Genomic DNA, 20073 nt, shown 5'->3' with positions numbered 1-20073 from the left:
TAATCCCACACAGCCCTGTGTTACACGGCCGTGTTGAACTCTGGTCCCATTGCTGCAGAAAACACTGCTGTTCTGCTGCAGCTGGTGTCTTAACCCCAAAGGGATCATTTAAACTGAAGCTAACTGTACTTTTAGCAGTGAATAAAGAACAATTCCACTCTCTGTTCAGGTTTGATGGGATTTCTGATCTTCCTGCTCAAACTGTTTCCAGATCAGTTTCAGCATCTTTACAAAGCTGCATTCACTGCCCTCTAGTGGCTAAAACGGCTCATTTAGTTTAAGTTTACTTTAAAACGGGTTTCTTTCCATTCAATGAGGGGAAAAGATGACGTTAATTGTTCTGTGTGAAAGTCAAACCCAGTTTAACTGGAGATAACAGATGTTAGTTCTGTTTTCATGTCACATTTCTTATTTTTGCATTTACCTGAACAAAAGTATTGAATCCAGCTGTTTATTGACTGTGTCTATGACAAGAAATCTGATAGAAACAAACCAGTCATGTTCTACGTTCCTCTGGAGGCTTTTTATTGGTCAATTTCTAAAAGAAAACAAGAAGCAGAAAGAAAGAAACAGTCATAAAACTGACTTTAGTTTTTATTGCACAGTCCAGCAGAGCAAAGATAAACATATTTAACTTCTGTACATCTTCAGCATCACTGATTTTAGGAATTATTCATCAAAAATATACAATTTAGATACAAAGTTCCAGTTCTTCAGCCACAGCAGTGAAACCGGTTCAAACTGTTTTTAAGGGAAGACGTGGAAACAACCAGTTATTTCTGAGCTATAAAACGAGGCTCCGACAAACAGCTAAACAGAGCTCAGAGCCCACATTAAGGCGGCTTTAGTCCACCTCCTCAATAGTTGGCCCCTGGCTGGCGGCCCCTGCCTGCTCTCTGCAGGAACCGGCGGGCGTCCCTCCCTGATACAACTTGCTGATGATGGGGTTGCACACTTTCTCCAGCTCTTTCTGCTTGTGTTGGTACTCGTCTTTCTCAGCCAGCTGGTTGTTCTCCAGCCAGGTGATGGTCTCCTCACACTTCTCAGTCACCTTCTTCTTGTCCTCCTCGCTGATTTTGCCCTTCAAGCTCTCGTCCTGCACGCTGCTCTTCACGCTGAAGGCCAAGGACTCCAGGGAGTTCTTGGCAGCCATTTTGTCCCTCTGCAGGTCGTCCTCAGCTCTGTATTTGTCGGCGTCCTGCACCATCCTCTCGATCTCCTCTGGGCTCAGGCGGCCCTTATCGTTGGTGATGGTGATCTTGTTCTCTTTGCCGGTGCTTTTGTCCACCGCCGACACGTTCAAGATCCCGTTGGCGTCGATGTCGAAGGTGACCTGGATCTGCGGGACCCCTCTGGGAGCGGGTGGGATTCCCGTCAGCTCAAACTTGCCCAGCAGGTTGTTGTCCTTGGTCATGGCTCTCTCCCCTTCGTAGACCTGGATCAGGACCCCGGGCTGGTTGTCACAGTAGGTGCTGAACACCTGGCTTTGTTTGCTGGGGATGGTGGTGTTGCGTTTGATCAGGGACGTCATCACCCCTCCGGCCGTCTCGATACCCAGGGACAGAGGCGCCACGTCCAGCAGCAGCAGGTCCTGAACGTTGCCCGACGCGTCCCCGGAGAGGATGGCGGCCTGGACGGCGGCGCCGTAGGCCACCGCCTCGTCCGGGTTGATGCTCTTGTTCAGCTCCCGGCCGTTGAAGAAGTCCTGCAGCAGTTTCTGGATCTTGGGGATTCTGGTGGAGCCTCCCACCAGCACCACGTCGTGGATCTGGCCCTTGTCCATTTTGGCGTCCCTCAGGGCTTTCTCCACCGGCTCCAAGGTTCCCCTGAACAGGTCGGAGCACAGCTCCTCAAAGCGAGCCCTGGTGACGGAGGTGTAGAAGTCGATGCCCTCAAACAGAGAGTCGATCTGGATGCTGGCCTGGGAGCTGGAGGACAGGGTCCTCTTGGCCCTCTCACAAGCTGTGCGCAGCCTCCTCAGGGCTCTCTTGTTCTGGCTGATGTCCTTCTTGTGCTTCCTCTTGAACTCCTCCACAAAGTGGTTGACCATGCGGTTGTCAAAGTCCTCTCCGCCCAGGTGAGTGTCTCCGGCCGTGGCCTTCACCTCGAAGATGCCGTCTTCGATGGTCAGGATGGACACGTCGAAGGTGCCCCCGCCCAGGTCAAAGATCAGGATGTGGCGTTCTCCTGACTTGCCTTTGTCCAGACCGTAGGCGATGGCGGCCGCCGTGGGCTCGTTGATGATTCTCAGGACGTTGAGTCCCGCGATGACGCCTGCGTCTTTAGTGGCCTGTCGCTGGGAGTCGTTGAAGTACGCCGGGACTGTGATGACGGCGTTGGACACCTTTTGGCCCAGGTAGGCCTCGGCGACCTCCTTCATCTTCACCAGGACCATGGAGGAAACCTCCTCGGGGTAGAAGGCTTTGTCCTCCCCTTTGTACTCTACTTGTATTTTGGGCCTCCCTCCCTCTGAAACCACCTTGAAGGGCCAGTGCTTCATGTCCGCCTGCACCACTGGATCATCACACTTTCTTCCAATCAGTCTCTTGGCATCAAACACAGTGTTGCTGGGGTTCAGAGCCACCTGGTTCTTGGCTGCGTCCCCAATCAGCCTCTCGGTGTCGGTGAAGGCCACATAGCTGGGGGTGGTCCTGTTGCCCTGGTCGTTGGCGATGATTTCTACTTTCCCGTGCTGGAAAACCCCCACACAGGAGTAGGTGGTGCCCAGGTCGATGCCGATCGCTACGCCTTTAGCTGCAGGCATCTTGGCTGAGTTGGCTTTGTGTCCTAAAGCTGCAGAGACACAAATGAGGAGGAGCATGAGAAAAGGGAACATCTGCAGCAGCTGTTGGAGCTTCAGCTGTTTTCTGTCACAAACTGAGTCCCAGCATCAGAGGACTGAGGTCATTCAGAGTGAATGCATCGCTTCAAATCACATGAGTTAAATATATCAAGAAAGAACAGAAACTAAACCATTAAGCTGTTAAATCTGCAACAAGACTCAATTATTTAGATACACATAAAAAGCTTCTGTTCACTTTAATGTTACAGAACCGCAAAGTAGGCAGAAAACCGAGTTACTGACAGATTTGAACAGTTCTGTGATAAGTCAGAGCTTCTTATATTCTTACTGTTCAAAACAAGCATAATTAGATAAAAAGATGTTCATTTTTAAAATAAAGTCACTTAGTAGCAGCAAATTATTTCTTTTGGCGTTAACAAACAGAAAAATATCTAGAAGTAGACCTAAAACAGGGAAAACTTTAGATGAGTACTTACTCTGGATGGAAGGTCAAATAAAGCTGGATTAGAATTTAAATCAGTTCCTCTCCGCTGCGCAGCTCGTCTTCAGCTGTAGTCTTCAGTGTCTCTTCTCGGCTCTCTTCTTCTCTGAACTGCCGGTGTTCACCACCAGCACCGTTTTTATTCTTCTTCGCTCCTTTCCCGTTGTTTCTCGAGCTTTCCCTTGACTCTCTTGTCCAATCACAGGTCAGTGCGGCGCTCTGCGTCATGACGTCATCCGCGAGAAGTTTCTACTCGCTTCTCGTCGCTCAGAGAAATCGTTAAAAGTATTAATCAGAAAAATATAGTTTTAGATCATTTAGGATTCATCTTCTGAATACAGTAAGAGTGACAGCGAATATAGACAGAGTGATGTTTAAAAGCTCCGTGAAAAATTCAAGTAAATCAGGACACAAATCTACTTTAAAACCAACCGTTGATCGAATTCTTCTTAATATTATTCCATTAAAATTTCAAATATTTTTTTTTAATAATAAGATTTAATCCATGCCGAAATGATTAGAGGACATTAGAGATTAAAATGAGTTGCTGGACTCTTTTTACAACTCTGTACAATAACCAGGAGACCAGAAATGCTTTAAACGGTCGTTTTTTAAATGTAGTCTTGGAGCACAGCGTCTGTTTGGAGAAGGAGACATTTAATCAACATTTACATATAAATTTGCATATTTATATTTGAAAGTGAGGTCAATCTGTTGATATTTACAACAATTGCTTGAAAATTCAAAATAATTCAGAGAATTTAAGCCTTTGGGCATTTTTTCTTCTATTCAGACCATATTATTTAGCAGTTACTGTGTATTTTTATTCATGATTTGGTGCGTTGATGATCAGCTCAGATCATTTGATTGTCATAGCAACGATTCACAACAAAAGACATTTAAAACACTTCGGCTTCTCTCACTACAGTGAGGAACCTTGGAGTTATTTCTGACCAGGATCTGTCCTCTGACTCTCATATAAAACAGGTTTCTGCCTTCTTTCACCTTCGTAATATCATTAAAATCAGGAACATCCTGTCTCAGGGTGATGCAGAGAAACTGCTCCATGCATCTGTTCCTTCAGGACTGAACTACTGTAATTCTTTATTATTGGGTTATTACTCTTTACTATATGTTTGGTTTAGTTTTGAACCTTTCTTTTCTCTCTCTGCTGACTCTAAACAGTTATTTACATGTTGAATAAATGGAGATTCTGATGCTGATTAGAGATTAAAGCACCCAGCAGTTCATGTCAGTACGGCTCAGTGCTTAAACTGACACAGAAGTGGAAATATTCTGATCGTTGCTCTGTAACAAAACCTTTAGAAACCAAACAATCAGCCACATTATGGAGATGAGACAGTTAAAAAGCGTCTCCATGACTCAAGGACAAGAGAATAAAAGCTGGATTTACTGTAATTATGAGTGAACTCCCACTCTGCTGGGGATAGAAACTGTGGTGGGAAACAAAACCTTCATACTTTAAGTTGTTTAAGATGATTTAAGTGGGTTTCTTCCTCCATCGCTGCTCTTTCTGGTGATTTTACATCATTTTGTGACTTCATTTGGAGCCTTTTTATATTCATTTAGTGTCTTTAAGGATGTTTTTATTGGATTTATTTGAGTTTGCTTATCTTTGAGGTTGATGTGTCTCTTCGTGCTGATTCACAATCTGAAGGTTTTAGAAAGTTTTAGGTTTCTTCTCCGTCATTATGGCTCCTCTTTTACTCCTTTTAGATCTCAGTGTTTGCAGCTTTTGTTTCCTTGAGTTCATTTTGAGTCTTTGTGGAGTTTTTGAAGCTTTTTCTCATCATTTTTCCTCTCAGTCCATCCATCATATTAACAGATGCACCCAACAAAATCCCCTCCCAGCTGTGGTGAAGCGACCAAACAGACGACCCATTTAATCCCACACAGCCCTGTGTTACACGGCCGTGTTGAACTCTGGTCCCATTGCTGCAGAAAACACTGCTGTTCTGCTGCAGCTGGTGTCTTAACCCCAAAGGGATCATTTAAACTGAAGCTAACTGTACTTTTAGCAGTGAATAAAGAACAATTCCACTCTCTGTTCAGGTTTGATGGGATTTCTGATCTTCCTGCTCAAACTGTTTCCAGATCAGTTTCAGCATCTTTACAAAGCTGCATTCACTGCCCTCTAGTGGCTAAAACGGCTCATTTGGTTTAAGTTTACTTTAAAACGGGTTTCATTCCATTCAATGAGGGGAAAAGATGACGTTAATTGTTCTGTGTGAAAGTCAAACCCAGTTTAACTGGAGATAACAGATGTTAGTTCTGTTTTCAGGTCACATTTCTTATTTTTGCATTTACCTGAACAAAAGTATTGAATCCAGCTGTTTATTGACTGTGTCTATGACAAGAAATCTGATAGAAACAAACCAGTCATGTTCTACGTTCCTCTGGAGGCTTTTTATTGGTCAATTTCTAAAAGAAAACAAGAAGCAGAAAGAAAGAAACAGTCATAAAACTGACTTTAGTTTTTATTGCACAGTCCAGCAGAGCAAAGATAAACATATTTAACTTCTGTACATCTTCAGCATCACTGATTTTAGGAATTATTCATCAAAAATATACAATTTAGATACAAAGTTCCAGTTCTTCAGCCACAGCAGTGAAACCGGTTCAAACTGTTTTTAAGGGAAGACGTGGAAACAACCAGTTATTTCTGAGCTATAAAACGAGGCGCCGACAAACAGCTAAACAGAGCTCAGAGCCCACATTAAGGCGGCTTTAGTCCACCTCCTCAATAGTTGGCCCCTGGCTGGCGGCCCCTGCCTGCTCTCTGCAGGAACCGGCGGGCGTCCCTCCCTGATACAACTTGCTGATGATGGGGTTGCACACTTTCTCCAGCTCTTTCTGCTTGTGTTGGTACTCGTCTTTCTCAGCCAGCTGGTTGTTCTCCAGCCAGGTGATGGTCTCCTCACACTTCTCAGTCACCTTCTTCTTGTCCTCCTCGCTGATTTTGCCCTTCAAGCTCTCGTCCTGCACGCTGCTCTTCACGCTGAAGGCCAAGGACTCCAGGGAGTTCTTGGCAGCCATTTTGTCCCTCTGCAGGTCGTCCTCAGCTCTGTATTTGTCGGCGTCCTGCACCATCCTCTCGATCTCCTCTGGGCTCAGGCGGCCCTTATCGTTGGTGATGGTGATCTTGTTCTCTTTGCCGGTGCTTTTGTCCACCGCCGACACGTTCAAGATCCCGTTGGCGTCGATGTCGAAGGTGACCTGGATCTGCGGGACCCCTCTGGGAGCGGGTGGGATTCCCGTCAGCTCAAACTTGCCCAGCAGGTTGTTGTCCTTGGTCATGGCTCTCTCCCCTTCGTAGACCTGGATCAGGACCCCGGGCTGGTTGTCACAGTAGGTGCTGAACACCTGGCTTTGTTTGCTGGGGATGGTGTTGTTGCGTTTGATCAGGGACGTCATCACCCCTCCGGCCGTCTCGATACCCAGGGACAGAGGCGCCACGTCCAGCAGCAGCAGGTCCTGAACGTTGCCCGAGGCGTCCCCGGAGAGGATGGCGGCCTGGACGGCGGCGCCGTAGGCCACCGCCTCGTCCGGGTTGATGCTCTTGTTCAGCTCCCGGCCGTTGAAGAAGTCCTGCAGCAGTTTCTGGATCTTGGGGATTCTGGTGGAGCCTCCCACCAGCACCACGTCGTGGATCTGGCCCTTGTCCATTTTGGCGTCCCTCAGGGCTTTCTCCACCGGCTCCAAGGTTCCCCTGAACAGGTCGGAGCACAGCTCCTCAAAGCGAGCCCTGGTGACGGAGGTGTAGAAGTCGATGCCCTCAAACAGAGAGTCGATCTGGATGCTGGCCTGGGAGCTGGAGGACAGGGTCCTCTTGGCCCTCTCACAAGCTGTGCGCAGCCTCCTCAGGGCTCTCTTGTTCTGGCTGATGTCCTTCTTGTGCTTCCTCTTGAACTCCTCCACAAAGTGGTTGACCATGCGGTTGTCAAAGTCCTCTCCGCCCAGGTGAGTGTCTCCGGCCGTGGCCTTCACCTCGAAGATGCCGTCTTCGATGGTCAGGATGGACACGTCGAAGGTGCCCCCGCCCAGGTCAAAGATCAGGATGTGGCGTTCTCCTGACTTGCCTTTGTCCAGACCGTAGGCGATGGCGGCCGCCGTGGGCTCGTTGATGATTCTCAGGACGTTGAGTCCCGCGATGACGCCTGCGTCTTTAGTGGCCTGTCGCTGGGAGTCGTTGAAGTACGCCGGGACTGTGATGACGGCGTTGGACACCTTTTGGCCCAGGTAGGCCTCGGCGACCTCCTTCATCTTCACCAGGACCATGGAGGAAACCTCCTCGGGGTAGAAGGCTTTGTCCTCCCCTTTGTACTCTACTTGTATTTTGGGCCTCCCTCCCTCTGAAACCACCTTGAAGGGCCAGTGCTTCATGTCCGCCTGCACCACTGGATCATCACACTTTCTTCCAATCAGTCTCTTGGCATCAAACACAGTGTTGCTGGGGTTCAGAGCCACCTGGTTCTTGGCTGCGTCCCCAATCAGCCTCTCGGTGTCGGTGAAGGCCACATAGCTGGGGGTGGTCCTGTTGCCCTGGTCGTTGGCGATGATTTCTACTTTCCCGTGCTGGAAAACCCCCACACAGGAGTAGGTGGTGCCCAGGTCGATGCCGATCGCTACGCCTTTAGCTGCAGGCATCTTGGCTGAGTTGGCTTTGTGTCCTAAAGCTGCAGAGACACAAATGAGGAGGAGCATGAGAAAAGGGAACATCTGCAGCAGCTGTTGGAGCTTCAGCTGTTTTCTGTCACAAACTGAGTCCCAGCATCAGAGGACTGAGGTCATTCAGAGTGAAGGCATCGCTTCAAATCACATGAGTTAAATATATCAAGAAAGAACAGAAACTAAACCATTAAGCTGTTAAATCTGCAACAAGACACAATTATTTAGATACACATAAAAAGCTTCTGTTCACTTTAATGTTACAGAACCGCAAAGTAGGCAGAAAACCGAGTTACTGACAGATTTGAACAGTTCTGTGATAAGTCAGAGCTTCTTATATTCTTACTGTTCAAAACAAGCATGATTAGATAAAAAGATGTTCATTTTTAAAATAAAGTCACTTAGTAGTAGCAAATTATTTCTTTTGGCGTTAACAAACAGAAAAATATCTAGAAGTAGACCTAAAACAGGGAAAACTTTAGATGAGTACTTACTCTGGATGGAAGGTCAAATAAAGCTGGATTAGAATTGAAATCAGTTCCTCTCCGCTGCGCAGCTCGTCTTCAGCTGTAGTCTTCAGTGTCTCTTCTCGGCTCTCTTCTTCTCTGAACTGCCGGTGTTCACCACCAGCACCGTTTTTATTCTTCTTCGCTCCTTTCTCGTTGTTTCTTGAGCGTTCCCTTGACTCTCTTGTCCAATCACAGGTCAGTGCGGCGCTCTGCGTCATGACGTCACCCGCGAGAAGTTTCTACTCGCTTCTTGTCGCTCAGAGAAATCGTTAAAAGTATTAATCAGAAAAATATAGTTTTAGATAATTTAGGATTCATCTTCTGAATACAGTAAGAGTGACAGCGAATATAGACAGAGTGATGTTTAAAAGCTCCGTGAAAAATTCAAGTAAATCAGGACACAAATCTACTTTAAAACCAACCGTTGATCGAATTCTTCTTAATATTATTCCATTAAAATCTCAAATATTTTTTTTTGAATAACAAGATTTAATCCATGCCGAAATGATTAGAGGACATTAGAGATTAAAATGAGTTGCTGGACTCTTTTTACAACTCTGTACAATAACCAGGAGACCAGAAATGCTTTAAACGGTCGTTTTGTAAAAGGAGTCTTGGTGCACAGCGTCTGTTTGGAGAAGGAGACATTTAATCAACATTTACATATAAATTTACATATTTATATTTGAAAGTGAGGTCAATCTGTTGATATTTACAACAATTGCTTGAAAATTCAAAATAATTCAGAAAATATAAGCCTTTGGGCCTTTTTTCTTCTATTCAGGCTATATTATTTAGCAGTTACTGTGTATTTTTATTCATGATTTGGTGTGTTGATGATCAGCTCAGATCATTTGATTGTCATAGCAACGATTCACAACAAAAGACATTTAAAACACTTCGGCTTCTCTTACTACAGGGAGGAACCTTGGAGTTATTTCTGACCAGGAGCTGTCCTCTGACTCTCATATAAAACAGGTTTCTGCCTTCTTTCACCTTCGTAATATCATTAAAATCAGGACCATCCTGTCTCAGGGTGATGCAGAGTAACTGCTCCATGCATCTGTTCCTTCAGGACTGAACTACTGTAATTCTTTATTATTGGGTTATTACTCTTTACTATATGTTTGGTTTAGTTTTGAACCTTTCTTTTCTCTCTCTGCTGACTCTAAACAGTTATTTACATGTTGAATAAATGGAGATTCTGATGCTGATTAGAGATTAAAGCACCCAGCAGTTCATGTCAGTACGGCTCAGTGCTTAAACTGACACAGAAGTGGAAATATTCTGATCGTTGCTCTGTAACAAAACCTTTAGAAACCAAACAATCAGCCACATTATGGAGATGAGACAGTTAAAAAGCGTCTCCATGACTCAAGGACAAGAGAATAAAAGCTGGATTTACTGTAATTATGAGTGAACTCCCACTCTGCTGGGGATAGAAACTGTGGTGGGAAACAAAACCTTCATACTTTAAGTTGTTTAAGATGATTTAAGTGGGTTTCTTCCTCCATCGCTGCTCTTTCTGGTGATTTTACATCATTTTGTGACTTCATTTGGAGCCTTTTTATATTCATTTAGTGTCTTTAAGGATGTTTTTATTGGATTTATTTGAGTTTGCTTATCTTTGAGGTTGATGTGTCTCTTCGTGCTGATTCACAATCTGAAGGTTTTAGAAAGTTTTAGGTTTCTTCTCTGTCATTATGGCTCCTCTTTTACTCCTTTTAGATCTCAGTGTTTGCAGCTTTTGTTTCCTTGAGTTCATTTTGAGTCTTTGTGGAGTTTTTGAAGCTTTTTCTCATCATTTTTCCTCTCAGTCCATCCATCATATTAACAGATGCACCCAACAAAATCCCCTCCCAGCTGTGGTGAAGCGACCAAACAGACGACCCATTTAATCCCACACAGCCCTGTGTTACACGGCCGTGTTGAACTCTGGTCCCATTGCTGCAGAAAACACTGCTGTTCTGCTGCAGCTGGTGTCTTAACCCCAAAGGGATCATTTAAACTGAAGCTAACTGTACTTTTAGCAGTGAATAAAGAACAATTCCACTCTCTGTTCAGGTTTGATGGGATTTCTGATCTTCCTGCTCAAACTGTTTCCAGATCAGTTTCAGCATCTTTACAAAGCTGCATTCACTGCCCTCTAGTGGCTAAAACGGCTCATTTAGTTTAAGTTTACTTTAAAACGGGTTTCATTCCATTCAATGAGGGGAAAAGATGACGTTAATTGTTCTGTGTGAAAGTCAAACCCAGTTTAACTGGAGATAACAGATGTTAGTTCTGTTTTCAGGTCACATTTCTTATTTTTGCATTTACCTGAACAAAAGTATTGAATCCAGCTGTTTATTGACTGTGTCTATGACAAGAAATCTGATAGAAACAAACCAGTCATGTTCTACGTTCCTCTGGAGGCTTTTTATTGGTCAATTTCTAAAAGAAAACAAGAAGCAGAAAGAAAGAAACAGTCATAAAACTGACTTTAGTTTTTATTGCACAGTCCAGCAGAGCAAAGATAAACATATTTAACTTCTGTACATCTTCAGCATCACTGATTTTAGGAATTATTCATCAAAAATATACAATTTAGATACAAAGTTCCAGTTCTTCAGCCACAGCAGTGAAACCGGTTCAAACTGTTTTTAAGGGAAGACGTGGAAACAACCAGTTATTTCTGAGCTATAAAACGAGGCTCCGACAAACAGCTAAACAGAGCTCAGAGCCCACATTAAGGCGGCTTTAGTCCACCTCCTCAATAGTTGGCCCCTGGCTGGCGGCCCCTGCCTGCTCTCTGCAGGAACCGGCGGGCGTCCCTCCCTGATACAACTTGCTGATGATGGGGTTGCACACTTTCTCCAGCTCTTTCTGCTTGTGTTGGTACTCGTCTTTCTCAGCCAGCTGGTTGTTCTCCAGCCAGGTGATGGTCTCCTCACACTTCTCAGTCACCTTCTTCTTGTCCTCCTCGCTGATTTTGCCCTTCAAGCTCTCGTCCTGCACGCTGCTCTTCACGCTGAAGGCCAAGGACTCCAGGGAGTTCTTGGCAGCCATTTTGTCCCTCTGCAGGTGGTCCTCAGCTCTGTATTTGTCGGCGTCCTGCACCATCCTCTCGATCTCCTCTGGGCTCAGGCGGCCCTTATCGTTGGTGATGGTGATCTTGTTCTCTTTGCCGGTGCTTTTGTCCACCGCCGACACGTTCAAGATCCCGTTGGCGTCGATGTCGAAGGTGACCTGGATCTGCGGGACCCCTCTGGGAGCGGGTGGGATTCCCATCAGCTCAAACTTGCCCAGCAGGTTGTTGTCCTTGGTCATGGCTCTCTCCCCTTCGTAGACCTGGATCAGGACCCCGGGCTGGTTGTCACAGTAGGTGCTGAACACCTGGCTTTGTTTGCTGGGGATGGTGGTGTTGCGTTTGATCAGGGACGTCATCACCCCTCCGGCCGTCTCGATACCCAGGGACAGAGGCGCCACGTCCAGCAGCAGCAGGTCCTGAACGTTGCCCGAGGCGTCCCCGGAGAGGATGGCGGCCTGGACGGCGGCGCCGTAGGCCACCGCCTCGTCCGGGTTGATGCTCTTGTTCAGCTCCCGGCCGTTGAAGAAGTCCTGCAGCAGTTTCTGGATCTTGGGGATTCTGGTGGAGCCTCCCACCAGCACCACGTCGTGGATCTGGCCCTTGTCCATTTTGGCGTCCCTCAGGGCTTTCTCCACCGGCTCCAAGGTTCCCCTGAACAGGTCGGAGCACAGCTCCTCAAAGCGAGCCCTGGTGACGGAGGTGTAGAAGTCGATGCCCTCAAACAGAGAGTCGATCTGGATGCTGGCCTGGGAGCTGGAGGACAGGGTCCTCTTGGCCCTCTCACAAGCTGTGCGCAGCCTCCTCAGGGCTCTCTTGTTCTGGCTGATGTCCTTCTTGTGCTTCCTCTTGAACTCCTCCACAAAGTGGTTGACCATGCGGTTGTCAAAGTCCTCTCCGCCCAGGTGAGTGTCTCCGGCCGTGGCCTTCACCTCGAAGATGCCGTCTTCGATGGTCAGGATGGACACGTCGAAGGTGCCCCCGCCCAGGTCAAAGATCAGGATGTGGCGTTCTCCTGACTTGCCTTTGTCCAGACCGTAGGCGATGGCGGCCGCCGTGGGCTCGTTGATGATTCTCAGGACGTTGAGTCCCGCGATGACGCCTGCGTCTTTAGTGGCCTGTCGCTGGGAGTCGTTGAAGTACGCCGGGACTGTGATGACGGCGTTGGACACCTTTTGGCCCAGGTAGGCCTCGGCGACCTCCTTCATCTTCACCAGGACCATGGAGGAAACCTCCTCGGGGTAGAAGGCTTTGTCCTCCCCTTTGTACTCTACTTGTATTTTGGGCCTCCCTCCCTCTGAAACCACCTTGAAGGGCCAGTGCTTCATGTCCGCCTGCACCACTGGATCATCACACTTTCTTCCAATCAGTCTCTTGGCATCAAACACAGTGTTGCTGGGGTTCAGAGCCACCTGGTTCTTGGCTGCGTCCCCAATCAGCCTCTCGGTGTCGGTGAAGGCCACATAGCTGGGGGTGGTCCTGTTGCCCTGGTCGTTGGCGATGATTTCTACTTTCCCGTGCTGGAAAACCCCCACACAGGAGTAGGTGGTGCCCAGGTCGATGCCGATCGCTACGCCTTTAGCTGCAGGCATCTTGGCTGAGTTGGCTTTGTGTCCTAAAGCTGCAGAGACACAAATGAGGAGGAGCATGAGAAAAGGGAACATCTGCAGCAGCTGTTGGAGCTTCAGCTGTTTTCTGTCACAAACTGAGTCCCAGCATCAGAGGACTGAGGTCATTCAGAGTGAAAGCATCGCTTCAAATCACATGAGTTAAATATATCAAGAAAGAACAGAAACTAAACCATTAAGCTGTTAAATCTGCAACAAGACTCAATTATTTAGATACACATAAAAAGCTTCTGTTCGCTTTAATGTTACAGAACCGCAAAGTAGTCAGAAAACCGAGTTACTGACAGATTTGAACAGTTCTGTGATAAGTCAGAGCTTCTTATATTCTTACTGTTCAAAACAAGCATGATTAGATAAAAACATGTTCATTTTTAAAATAAAGTCACTTAGTAGTAGCAAATTATTTCTTTTGGCGTTAACAAACAGAAAAATATCTAGAAGTAGACCTAAAACAGGGAAAACTTTAGATGAGTACTTACTCTGGATGGAAGGTCAAATAAAGCTGGATTAGAATTGAAATCAGTTCCTCTCCGCTGCGCAGCTCGTCTTCAGCTGTAGTCTTCAGTGTCTCTTCTCGGCTCTCTTCTTCTCTGAACTGCCGGTGTTCACCACCAGCACCGTTTTTATTCTTCTTCGCTCCTTTCTCGTTGTTTCATGAGGTTTCCTTTGACTCTCTTGTCCAATCACAGGTCAGTGCGGTGCTCTGCGTCATGACGTCATCCGCGAGAAGTTTCTACTCGCTTCTCGTCGCTCAGAGAAATCGTTCGAAGTATTAATCAGAAAAATATAGTTTTAGATCATTTAGGATTCATCTTCTGAATACAGTAAGAGTGACAGCGAATATAGACAGAGTGATGTTTAAAAGCTCCGTGAAAATTTCAAGTAAATCAGGACACAAATCTACTTTAAAACCAACCGTTGATCGAATTCTTCTTAATATTATTCCATTAAAATCTCAAATATTTTTTTTTTTGAATAACAAGATTTAATCCATGCCGAAATGATTAGAGGACATTAGAGATTAAAATGAGTTGCTGGACTCTTTTTACAACTCTGTACAATAACCAGGAGACCAGAAATGCTTTAAACGGTCGTTTTGTAAATGGAGTCTTGGTGCACAGCGTCTGTTTGGAGAAGGAGACATTTAATCAACATTTACATATAAATTTGCATATTTATATTTGAAAGTGAGGTCAATCTATTGATATTTACTGCAATTGCTTGAAAATTCAAAATAATTCAGAAAATATAAGCCTTTGGGCCTTTTTTCTTCTATTCAGACTATATTATTTAGCAGTTACTGTGTATTTTTATTCATGATTTGGTGTGTTGATGATCAGCTCAGATCATTTGATTGTCATAGCAACAAAAGACATTTAAAACACTTCGGCTTCTCTTACTACAGTGAGGAACCTTGGAGTTATTTCTGACCAGGATCTGTCCTCTGACTCTCATATAAAACAGGTTTCTGCCTTCTTTCACCTTCATAATATCATTAAAATCAGGACCATCCTGTCTCAGGGTGATGCAGAGAAACTGCTCCATGCATCTGTTCCTTCAGGACTGAACTACTGTAATTCCTTATTATTGGGTTATTACTCTTTACTATATGTTTGGTTTAGTTTTGAACCTTTCTTTTCTCTCTCTGCTGACTCTAAACAGTTATTTACATGTTGAATAAATGGAGATTCTGATGATGATTAGAGATTAAAGCACCCAGCAGTTCATGTCAGTACGGCTCAGTGCTTAAACTGACACAGAAGTGGAAATATTCTGATCGTTGCTCTGTAACAAAACCTTTAGAAACCAAACAATCAGCCACATTATGGAGATGAGACAGTTAGAAAGCGTCTCCATGACTCAAGGACAAGAAAATAAAAGCTGGATTTACTGTAATTATGAGTGAACTCCCACTCTGCTGGGGATAGAAACTGTGGTGGGAAACAAAACCTTCATACTTTAAGTTGTTTAAGATGATTTAAGTGGGTTTCTTCCTCCATCGCTGCTCTTTCTGGTGATTTTACATCATTTTGTGACTTCATTTGGAGCCTTTTTATATTCATTTAGTGTCTTTAAGGATGTTTTTATTGGATTTATTTGAGTTTGCTTATCTTTGAGGTTGATGTGTCTCTTCGTGCTGATTCACAATCTGAAGGTTTTAGAAAGTTTTAGGTTTCTTCTCCGTCATTATGGCTCCTCTTTTACTCCTTTTAGATCTCACTGTTTGCAGCTTTTGTTTCCTTGAGTTCATTTTGAGTCTTTGTGGAGTTTTTGAAGCTTTTTCTCATCATTTTTCCTCTCAGTCCATCCATCATATTAACAGATGCACCCAACAAAATCCCCTCCCAGCTGTGGTGAAGCGACCAAACAGACGACCCATTTAATCCCACACAGCCCTGTGTTACACGGCCGTGTTGAACTCTGGTCCCATTGCTGCAGAAAACACTGCTGTTCTGCTGCAGCTGGTGTCTTAACCCCAAAGGGATCATTTAAACTGAAGCTAACTGTACTTTTAGCAGTGAATAAAGAACAATTCCACTCTCTGTTCAGGTTTGATGGGATTTCTGATCTTCCTGCTCAAACTGTTTCCAGATCAGTTTCAGCATCTTTACAAAGCTGCATTCACTGCCCTCTAGTGGCTAAAACGGCTCATTTAGTTAAAGTTTACTTTAAAACGGGTTTCATTCCATTCAATGAGGGGAAAAGATGACGTTAATTGTTCTGTGTGAAAGTCAAACCCAGTTTAACTGGAGATAACAGATGTTAGTTCTGTTTTCAGGTCACATTTCTTATTTTTGCATTTACCTGAACAAAAGTATTGAATCCAGCTGTTTATTGACTGTGTCTATGACAAGAAATCTGATAGAAACAAACCAGTCATGTTCTACGTTCCTCTGGAGGCTTTTTATTGGTCAATTTCTAAAAGAAAACAAGAAGCAGAAAGAAAGAAACAGTCATAAAACTGACTTTAGTTTTTATTGCACAGTCCAGCAGAGCAAAGATAAACATATTTAACTTCTGTACATCTTCAGCATCACTGATTTTAGGAATTATTCATCAAAAATATACAATTTAGATACAAAGTTCCAGTTCTTCAGCCACAGCAGTGAAACCGGTTCAAACTGTTTTTAAGGGAAGACGTGGAAACAACCAGTTATTTCTGAGCTATAAAACGAGGCTCCGACAAACAGCTAAACAGAGCTCAGAGCCCACATTAAGGCGGCTTTAGTCCACCTCCTCAATAGTTGGCCCCTGGCTGGCGGCCCCTGCCTGCTCTCTGCAGGAACCGGCGGGCGTCCCTCCCTGATACAACTTGCTGATGATGGGGTTGCACACTTTCTCCAGCTCTTTCTGCTTGTGTTGGTACTCGTCTTTCTCAGCCAGCTGGTTGTTCTCCAGCCAGGTGATGGTCTCCTCACACTTCTCAGTCACCTTCTTCTTGTCCTCCTCGCTGATTTTGCCCTTCAAGCTCTCGTCCTGCACGCTGCTCTTCACGCTGAAGGCCAAGGACTCCAGGGAGTTCTTGGCAGCCATTTTGTCCCTCTGCAGGTGGTCCTCAGCTCTGTATTTGTCGGCGTCCTGCACCATCCTCTCGATCTCCTCTGGGCTCAGGCGGCCCTTATCGTTGGTGATGGTGATCTTGTTCTCTTTGCCGGTGCTTTTGTCCACCGCCGACACGTTCAAGATCCCGTTGGCGTCGATGTCGAAGGTGACCTGGATCTGCGGGACCCCTCTGGGAGCGGGTGGGATTCCCGTCAGCTCAAACTTGCCCAGCAGGTTGTTGTCCTTGGTCATGGCTCTCTCCCCTTCGTAGACCTGGATCAGGACCCCGGGCTGGTTGTCACAGTAGGTGCTGAACACCTGGCTTTGTTTGCTGGGGATGGTGGTGTTGCGTTTGATCAGGGACGTCATCACCCCTCCGGCCGTCTCGATACCCAGGGACAGAGGCGCCACGTCCAGCAGCAGCAGGTCCTGAACGTTGCCCGAGGCGTCCCCGGAGAGGATGGCGGCCTGGACGGCGGCGCCGTAGGCCACCGCCTCGTCCGGGTTGATGCTCTTGTTCAGCTCCCGGCCGTTGAAGAAGTCCTGCAGCAGTTTCTGGATCTTGGGGATTCTGGTGGAGCCTCCCACCAGCACCACGTCGTGGATCTGGCCCTTGTCCATTTTGGCGTCCCTCAGGGCTTTCTCCACCGGCTCCAAGGTTCCCCTGAACAGGTCGGAGCACAGCTCCTCAAAGCGAGCCCTGGTGACGGAGGTGTAGAAGTCGATGCCCTCAAACAGAGAGTCGATCTGGATGCTGGCCTGGGAGCTGGAGGACAGGGTCCTCTTGGCCCTCTCACAAGCTGTGCGCAGCCTCCTCAGGGCTCTCTTGTTCTGGCTGATGTCCTTCTTGTGCTTCCTCTTGAACTCCTCCACAAAGTGGTTGACCATGCGGTTGTCAAAGTCCTCTCCGCCCAGGTGAGTGTCTCCGGCCGTGGCCTTCACCTCGAAGATGCCGTCTTCGATGGTCAGGATGGACACGTCGAAGGTGCCCCCGCCCAGGTCAAAGATCAGGATGTGGCGTTCTCCTGACTTGCCTTTGTCCAGACCGTAGGCGATGGCGGCCGCCGTGGGCTCGTTGATGATTCTCAGGACGTTGAGTCCCGCGATGACGCCTGCGTCTTTAGTGGCCTGTCGCTGGGAGTCGTTGAAGTACGCCGGGACTGTGATGACGGCGTTGGACACCTTTTGGCCCAGGTAGGCCTCGGCGACCTCCTTCATCTTCACCAGGACCATGGAGGAAACCTCCTCGGGGTAGAAGGCTTTGTCCTCCCCTTTGTACTCTACTTGTATTTTGGGCCTCCCTCCCTCTGAAACCACCTTGAAGGGCCAGTGCTTCATGTCCGCCTGCACCACTGGATCATCACACTTTCTTCCAATCAGTCTCTTGGCATCAAACACAGTGTTGCTGGGGTTCAGAGCCACCTGGTTCTTGGCTGCGTCCCCAATCAGCCTCTCGGTGTCGGTGAAGGCCACATAGCTGGGGGTGGTCCTGTTGCCCTGGTCGTTGGCGATGATTTCTACTTTCCCGTGCTGGAAAACCCCCACACAGGAGTAGGTGGTGCCCAGGTCGATGCCGATCGCTACGCCTTTAGCTGCAGGCATCTTGGCTGAGTTGGCTTTGTGTCCTAAAGCTGCAGAGACACAAATGAGGAGGAGCATGAGAAAAGGGAACATCTGCAGCAGCTGTTGGAGCTTCAGCTGTTTTCTGTCACAAACTGAGTCCCAGCATCAGAGGACTGAGGTCATTCAGAGTGAATGCATCGCTTCAAATCACATGAGTTAAATATATCAAGAAAGAACAGAAACTAAACCATTAAGCTGTTAAATCTGCAACAAGACACAATTATTTAGATACACATAAAAAGCTTCTGTTCGCTTTAATGTTACAGAACCGCAAAGTAGGCAGAAAACCGAGTTTCTGACAGATTTGAACAGTTCTGTGATAAGTCAGAGCTTCTTATATTCTTACTGTTCAAAACAAGCATGATTAGATAAAAAAGATGTTCATTTTTTAAATAAAGTCACTTAGTAGTAGCAAATTATTTCTTTTGGCGTTAACAAACAGAAAAATATCTAGAAGTAGACCTAAAACAGGGAAAACTTTAGATGAGTACTTACTCTGGATGGAAGGTCAAATAAAGCTGGATTAGAATTGAAATCAGTTCCTCTCCGCTGCGCAGCTCGTCTTCAGCTGTAGTCTTCAGTGTCTCTTCTCGGCTCTCTTCTTCTCTGAACTGCCGGTGTTCACCACCAGCACCGTTTTTATTCTTCTTCGCTCCTTTCTCGTTGTTTCTCCAGCTTTCCCTTGACTCTCTTGTCCAATCACAGGTCCGTGCGGCGCTCTGCGTCATGACGTCATCCGCGAGAAGTTTCTACTCGCTTCTCGTCGCTCAGAGAAATCGTTAAAAGTATTAATCAGAAAAATATAGTTTTAGATAATTTAGGATTCATCTTCTGAATACAGTAAGAGTGACAGCGAATATAGACAGAGTGATGTTTAAAAGCTCCGTGAAAAATTCAAGTAAATCAGGACACAAATCTACTTTAAAACCAACCGTTGATCGAATTCTTCTTAATATTATTCCATTAAAATCTCAAATATTTTTTTTTGAATAATAAGATTTAATCCATGCCGAAATGATTAGAGGACATTAGAGATTAAAATGAGTTGCTGGACTCTTTTTACAACTCTTTACAAAAACCAGGAGACCAGAAATGCTTTAAACGGTCGTTTTTTAAATGTAGTCTTGGAGCACAGCGTCTGTTTGGAGAAGGAGACATTTAATCAACATTTACATATAAATTTGGATATTTATATTTGAAAGTGAGGTAAATCATTTGATATTTACAACAATTGCTTGAAAATCCAAAATAATTCAGAGAATTTAAGCCTTTGGGCATTTTTTCTTCTATTCAGACTATATTATTTAGCAGTTACTGTGTATTTTTATTCATGATTTGGTGCGTTGATGATCAGCTCAGATCATTTGATTGTCATAGCAACGATTCACAACAAAAGACATTTAAAACACTTCGGCTTCTCTCACTACAGTGAGGAACCTTGGAGTTATTTCTGACCAGGATCTGTCCTCTGACTCTCATATAAAACAGGTTTCTGCCTTCTTTCACCTTCGTAATATCATTAAAATCAGGACCATCCTGTCTCAGGGTGATGCAGAGAAACTGCTCCATGCATCTGTTCCTTCAGGGTTGAACTACTGTAATTCTTTATTATTGGGTTATTACTCTTTACTATATGTTTGGTTTAGTTTTGAACCTTTCTTTTCTCTCTCTGCTGACTCTAAACAGTTATTTACATGTTGAATAAATGGAGATTCTGATGCTGATTAGAG

The 20073-nt window shown here is 45.7% G+C and overlaps 4 protein-coding genes and 1 long non-coding RNA gene across 8 annotated transcripts in view; 1 reads left to right on the top strand and 4 right to left on the bottom strand.

Moving 5' to 3' along the window:
• LOC140273964 (uncharacterized) overlaps positions 1 to 20073 on the top strand; it is a 145116-nt gene that overhangs the window by 108340 nt on the left and 16703 nt on the right. The gene's annotated exons all lie outside the window — the stretch shown is intronic.
• LOC140273582 (heat shock 70 kDa protein 1) lies at positions 577 to 3432 on the bottom strand. The gene is made up of 2 exons (XM_072369198.1): positions 3280 to 3432; positions 577 to 2793 (listed from the first exon to the last, which is right to left on the bottom strand). The coding sequence occupies exon 2, from the start codon at positions 2762 to 2764 to the stop codon at positions 845 to 847; it is 1920 nt and encodes a 639-aa protein (XP_072225299.1). The 5' UTR covers positions 2765 to 2793; positions 3280 to 3432; the 3' UTR covers positions 577 to 844.
• On the bottom strand, positions 5765 to 8632 carry LOC140273577 (heat shock 70 kDa protein 1-like). Of its 2 annotated transcripts, none has more exons than XM_072369190.1 (2): positions 8468 to 8632; positions 5765 to 7981 (listed from the first exon to the last, which is right to left on the bottom strand). In XM_072369190.1, the coding sequence occupies exon 2, from the start codon at positions 7950 to 7952 to the stop codon at positions 6033 to 6035; it is 1920 nt and encodes a 639-aa protein (XP_072225291.1). In that variant the 5' UTR covers positions 7953 to 7981; positions 8468 to 8632; the 3' UTR covers positions 5765 to 6032. The 2 variants fall into 2 exon arrangements, with proteins under 2 accessions (XP_072225291.1, XP_072225292.1); XM_072369191.1 differs by having other exon boundaries at positions 5765 to 7975.
• On the bottom strand, positions 10954 to 13821 carry LOC140273599 (heat shock 70 kDa protein 1-like). 2 transcript variants are annotated; one of them, XM_072369214.1, is made up of 2 exons: positions 13657 to 13821; positions 10954 to 13170 (listed from the first exon to the last, which is right to left on the bottom strand). In XM_072369214.1, exon 2 carries the CDS (start codon positions 13139 to 13141, stop codon positions 11222 to 11224), a length of 1920 nt encoding a protein of 639 aa, XP_072225315.1. In that variant the 5' UTR covers positions 13142 to 13170; positions 13657 to 13821; the 3' UTR covers positions 10954 to 11221. The 2 variants fall into 2 exon arrangements, with proteins under 2 accessions (XP_072225315.1, XP_072225316.1); XM_072369215.1 differs by having other exon boundaries at positions 10954 to 13164.
• LOC140273574 (heat shock 70 kDa protein 1-like) lies at positions 16135 to 19017 on the bottom strand. Of its 2 annotated transcripts, none has more exons than XM_072369186.1 (2): positions 18839 to 19017; positions 16135 to 18351 (listed from the first exon to the last, which is right to left on the bottom strand). In XM_072369186.1, exon 2 carries the CDS (start codon positions 18320 to 18322, stop codon positions 16403 to 16405), a length of 1920 nt encoding a protein of 639 aa, XP_072225287.1. In that variant the 5' UTR covers positions 18323 to 18351; positions 18839 to 19017; the 3' UTR covers positions 16135 to 16402. The 2 variants fall into 2 exon arrangements, with proteins under 2 accessions (XP_072225287.1, XP_072225288.1); XM_072369187.1 differs by having other exon boundaries at positions 16135 to 18345.

Source organism: Leuresthes tenuis, unplaced genomic scaffold, assembly GCF_036924035.1.
Source record: "Leuresthes tenuis unplaced genomic scaffold, fLeuTen1.0.hap1 SCAF_17, whole genome shotgun sequence".
Lineage (NCBI taxonomy): Eukaryota > Metazoa > Chordata > Actinopteri > Atheriniformes > Atherinopsidae > Leuresthes > Leuresthes tenuis.
The sequence above is the reverse complement of the archived record's forward strand: the minus strand, read 5'-3'. Positions and strand labels throughout refer to the sequence as shown.

Coding starts and splice junctions, on each gene's coding strand:
- LOC140273582 (XM_072369198.1), bottom strand. CDS start 2,764: ATGCCTGCAGCTAAAGGCGTAGCGATCGGCATCGACCTGGGCACCACC.
- LOC140273577 (XM_072369190.1), bottom strand. CDS start 7,952: ATGCCTGCAGCTAAAGGCGTAGCGATCGGCATCGACCTGGGCACCACC.
- LOC140273599 (XM_072369214.1), bottom strand. CDS start 13,141: ATGCCTGCAGCTAAAGGCGTAGCGATCGGCATCGACCTGGGCACCACC.
- LOC140273574 (XM_072369186.1), bottom strand. CDS start 18,322: ATGCCTGCAGCTAAAGGCGTAGCGATCGGCATCGACCTGGGCACCACC.